General features: G+C 41.1%; 1 protein-coding gene across 1 annotated transcript in view; it reads right to left on the reverse strand.

Annotated features, from left to right (window-relative positions):
- The window catches only part of LOC145411668 (phytanoyl-CoA dioxygenase domain-containing protein 1 homolog), a 4794-nt gene extending 93 nt beyond the window's left edge, over positions 1-4701 (reverse strand). Inside the window, exons 1-7 of the mRNA XM_080281674.1 lie at positions 4666-4701; positions 3410-3556; positions 2857-2943; positions 2114-2291; positions 931-1072; positions 505-608; positions 1-95 (exon numbers count right to left, since the gene is read on the reverse strand). The exon at positions 1-95 is cut by the window's left edge and continues 93 nt beyond it. Coding sequence (XP_080137800.1) covers positions 1-95; positions 505-608; positions 931-1072; positions 2114-2291; positions 2857-2943; positions 3410-3556; positions 4666-4701 — 789 coding nt within the window. The remainder of the gene's footprint in view (positions 96-504; positions 609-930; positions 1073-2113; positions 2292-2856; positions 2944-3409; positions 3557-4665) is intronic.
- Positions 4702-5312: the final 611 nt, after the last annotated feature.

The raw sequence follows: 5312 nt of genomic DNA on the forward strand, positions 1-5312 counted from the left end.
CTCGATGACGTGGAAGGTGTAGATGTGACGGGACTTAGGTGAGGTGTTCTTGGCGCTCTTGTGGTCCACCTGCCCGTTGATTAGCACCAGAGACCCTGCGCCAGGTGAGGAGGTTTTATTTATTTATATTTTTAACTATTTATTATAGTTTTGGTTGTGGAGGAGTTTTATTTTTATTTATTATAATTGTGGTTGTGAAGGAGGCCACACAACTAACTTTTATTTTGTGTATTTGTCTTTGTTATTATGTGTGATGAACATCGGATTCTTTTGTGCACTCATCATCATCATCACCACCACCACCATCGCCACCATCAACATCATCAAACACCTTACCCTCTGTTGTAGCTAAAGTGGGATTAATAATATATGGGGGGGTTACAGTTTTTTTTTTTTTTCCAGTGGTTAAAATCTATTATACTGTATATAAATCCATACCAACTACTTACACTGAAAGAAACTGAAACACAAGGAAACAGACGAAACGAGAGCACCGTGGCTTACCCTTGGGAACTGGGATTGGCTTGTACTTTGATGGGTCGTCGGGGTCAGGTGGGGCGGTGTAGCAGGTCAGGTCACCGGACGAGGGGTCAGGATTACGAATGTACCTGTCGACGATAGATAGATAGATTGATAGATCAAGTAGATAGGTAGATAGATGGATGGATAGATGGATAGATAGAAAAAGTTGGTAAACAGATAAACCGATAGATTGAGAAAGGTGGACAGACGCACAGACAGATTCACAGATAGTGATTAAATAATTGGTAAGGTTAAGAGAAGCCTTAGAAAGCTTAGCCATGGTTGGACATATAAGTAGATGTACAAAGAGACAGACAGAGACAGACAGACAAGAACAGACAATTAAATAGTTAGACAGATAGGGAGTCAGGTAGATAGACAGGCAGGTAGACAGACAGACGAACCAACCTCCTGCTGGTGGGGTTGTGTTGTGAACCAGGACTGAACCAGAGACAGCCATTCTCTAGCGTCACGTCCTCCAGTGCGAACCAGAAGCCGATGCAGCTCTGGGGCTCCGTCGACAGGAAGGTGCAGTCCTTGTGGGGCGTCACTGTTGGGGAGGGGGCCCGGATTATAACCCCTTCAGTCCCCTAACTCATAAGATAATTGCTCCTATAGTCTATTTTCACCCGACGGCACTGGACTAATCCCCAGCTTGAAGGCTAATCTGAATGCCATCTCTTGTTGCTAGTCATATCGGTATTCCAACTCTGACTACACCTGGCCATCACCTGAGCTGAGGGGAGTTAGGGATCTTTGTCACGTCAGAACACACGGTCAGTAACAGATCTGCTCTCCATTCTGGCCTCAGTTAGCTGTCAACTTAGCTAAAAGGAGTTGTAGATCTTCAGGTTAGACAAAAAATATAATAATAATGATAATAATAATAAGAATAATAATAATGATGATGATAATAATAATAATAATAATAATAATAATAATAATAATAATAAAAGTACTAGATGCTGGAACTTCAGGGTCCTTCGGTTAATGCCCTTGGTGTGATGTAATGTGGCTTTGCTTAAGTTGCTTAAGTATGAGGGAGTGAAGCACCTCGCGTCCGAAAATAATTAGTGAGCGTCAAAGGGACGGAGCCGCTCCTAGATATACTCCCGCATGTAAAAGTAAAGCATGTTGCTCCACTCCGTTTTAATAATGTTCATACCGCTTGGCCTAAAATTGCCATCTCACCATCTTGAATGCAAGGTTGTAAGAAGAGATTAACACTTGAATATAGTGCATATCACGAAGAAATGATGTGCAAATACTGTGTAAAGTCATAATGTTGTCTATATTTACCACTGAGTGAAATAAGCCGCAAAAAGACAAAAATCTAGGTCAAGTTAATGCAGAGGAACTTTATGACAATACTGTTTTTACGCTAACTTGGCCTGAAATTGCCATCTCACCATTCTGAAATCTGCACTGTAACTCTATATTGGCACTTGAAAATGGCGCTAGTCACGTAAAGGTGTTATGGAAAGGATGTAGAGCCGTAGCAGTTCCTTTTTCTGCCGCTGACCTGCGTGAAATAACCTGCGAAAGGACAGTAACGTGGACCAAGCCTGAGTCAGACCAGTATGAGCAGTACCTTCGCCTCCAATGCCGGGCTGTTTGAAGATATACATAGACTGCACTACGGCGGGGGACACAAAACCCAGCTGCTTGGCGGCTCGCTTCATCTTGCACGAAAAGGTGACGCGACGGAACTCGGGTACAAGCCAGTGTAGGGCGTGGCCGATTTTGTTCAGGGACACCTGTTTATCCACCTGTAAGAGAGGGATAGATAGGTAGATTGGCTGATAGATAAAGATAGACTGATTGATTGGTTCACTGATTGATTGATTTATGCACCTGTAGGAGAGGAATAGGTAGATTGGCTGATAGATAAGCAATAATCGATTGACTGCTTGATTAATAGCATACTGAAACGTATCAAGGCCTTCATAGCACCAACCGATTTACTAGCATGATTGGCCCTGAACTCCACCTCCTTTACAAATTACAATACCATCGCCACCACCAAAACGTACATACCACAATATCTTCAGTCACCAAAACGTACACAAAAACATACCCACTACAATACCTTCAGCCACCAAAACGTGCACAAAAACATACACACTGCAGTACCTTCAGCCACCAGTGGACACATAAACATGCATATAACAGTACCTTCAGCAACCAAAACGTACATATTTCATTACCCACAGCCACCAAAACGTACACATCACAATACTTTCAGCCACCAATACATACATACCACAATACCATCAGCCACCAAAACGTACACGTCACAGTACTTTCAGCCACAAAAACGTACACACACTATACCTGAAGCTTGCCGTCCTTGTCTAGTGCTTCCTGCTCGAAAAAGAAACGCACTTTGTCCCCGCTGTTGAGGAAGTAGTCGTTCCGGGACTGTTAGGAGAGAAATTTGGGTTTGTTAGAAAAGTCCCTCCTGTTTGTATGAGATATTAAAGTCCCTCCTTCTAGAATGGATTAGAAAAATACCTCTTGTTAGAATGAGTTAGAAAAGTACCCTGTCGTAGAATATATATATATATATATATATATATATATATATATATATATATATATATATATATATATATATATATATATATATATATATATATATATATATACACACACGGTATATTACATATCCGATATTCTGAATTGTGATGGAAGTGTCATAGAAGAAAAGGTGTTTGCATAAATGAGACCTAACTACGGAGCACCCCCAAAGTAACCGGATCGAATATGGGCTGAAACGAGAATAATAGTATTTGAAATGCTGTACAGCATACGTTATGGACACATGTCCTATGTGTGCAGCAGACGCAGTGGAAGAGCAGATCAGTGTTTGCCCGTGAGTGTGTACCTGTTCGTGGTCCGTTGTGGAGAAGACCGTGGGGCTGTGTTCCGTGGGGTCCATCTCGTCCACCAGACGGCGACATGAGGCACGTAGGCTGTCTGCTTCGTCCTCGCTCAGGAAGTTCGGTATGGCAACACACCCGTCGCGATGGAACTGTGTGTGTGTGAGGGGGAGATCAAAAGTGTGAGTGAGGTGAGAGGGATAAGGGTATTGGTAAGAGGGAGGAGGTAAGGGTGTGGGTGAGAGGAGAAGACGTTTGTTTAGTCTAGTCTGTAATTCATTCGTTTTAAATATGTTTTTTGTTTTTGTCCTTATGCAGCCTATATACCGTTGCTCAGTGTTAGAAAAAAAATCTATCTTATTAGACGCCTTTCTGCTTTGATGTCGTACGCTAAAATTATTCCAGCCTGTTTTATTAACCTCTAGTCTGTGCAGCGTAAATTGGCTGAGATGTTCGTATTTGCTGCCTATTTCCCGTAGCTCAGTGGCAGAATAAGACAGTATCACTTTTCATAGCACTTCTTCGTGACTGCCACCAGATTCCAGTCACAGTCTCTTGTTACAGCTCAACACTGAGGCTGGAGAGATGGTAATTTTGCACCTAGTTAAAGGGAACAGAGTATGGAATAGGTAGGTTTTATTTGGCTAGGTTATATATGGGAATGAGTTTGATTAGGTCGGGTAATGCTGAGTTTATTATGAGTGCATTTTGATGTCTTAAGGTTAATGAATGCGTTTGATTCACAGTAACCCTTTCAACTCTAGGACTTAATATCTATTTTCGCTACCGTTAGTCGATTTCATTCAGCTTATGGGAGATTTCTTGATTTTTTTGTAGCTGTAGTTTTTGTACCTCATCAGAATGTGAACTTAATGAACTGAAGGCTGAAGATTCCCTCGTCCTGCAGTCCACCATCCGCCTTTCGGGAGGAGAGGGAGGAAGTTGAGGCGCGATTATATATAAACAGACATCACCACAGCACAGTCATATAGGTGCCACCAGGAGCAGGGATGAAGGGATTTAGTTTTTCATTCGCACTACCATATTTCTCTCCTCATCTGAGTATAATCATTAAGTGGTAGCAAAAATATAACCAAAATTACGTCTTCGGGTTGAAAGAGTGATGTTGAGAAGTATTTGTTTGCAGTTGGCAGTTGAATTAAATGCAGTTTTCACAGGAGATTGTTTTATATTCCTGGTTAATTTTACAGAACTGTTGTCTGCTTGAAGGGAATATGGAGTGCAGGAGTGAACACCGTACCTGCTCGATTTGGTCTTGGGTGAGGGGGTCTTCCATGGCTGTTGCTGTTACTTGTTCCTGTTCCTGTTACTTGTTTCTGTCGCTGTTACTGATATCCAGGCTTCACACTGCACCAGATACCTTGATGCTCTCTCTCTGCCCCTGATTCTACACAGCTTCCGGCCAACCCGACAGTGCGGGGCGGCTCCTATAGAAGGTGAGTTGTTACGTATTTATTTGTTTATTTATTTACTTATTTATTTATTATATGGAATTGAGTTACACACTTATTGTTCCGTCTTCTCTTATGATTTAGTGATTGTGTTCTTAATAAATTTTGTTTTTAGAGAATTAAGTGAGGCTAGTATTATCCCATCATCTGTTAATATTATATCGTACATTATATAATAATAGTAATAATAATAATAATAATAATAATTATTATTATTATTATTTATTCATTTATTTTGCATACACATCATCTCGCGCCTGGTTTCCGCCATACATTTACTTCATAGGAAAACTGCATAACAGCTAACTCTGAATCAGCCTAACACATTAAATCATCACACATTTAATCAACCACTTCTTGTCAGCAGTACTGGCCCAGAAATCACCATCACAAGAGTCTATAAGAGGAGAAGAGTATAAATATGTGCTTGATAATA

The sequence above is a fragment of the Coenobita brevimanus genome, chromosome 90 (assembly GCF_032717465.1).
Source record: "Coenobita brevimanus isolate Jiangsu-jjx chromosome 90, ASM3271746v2, whole genome shotgun sequence".
NCBI lineage: Eukaryota > Metazoa > Arthropoda > Malacostraca > Decapoda > Coenobitidae > Coenobita > Coenobita brevimanus.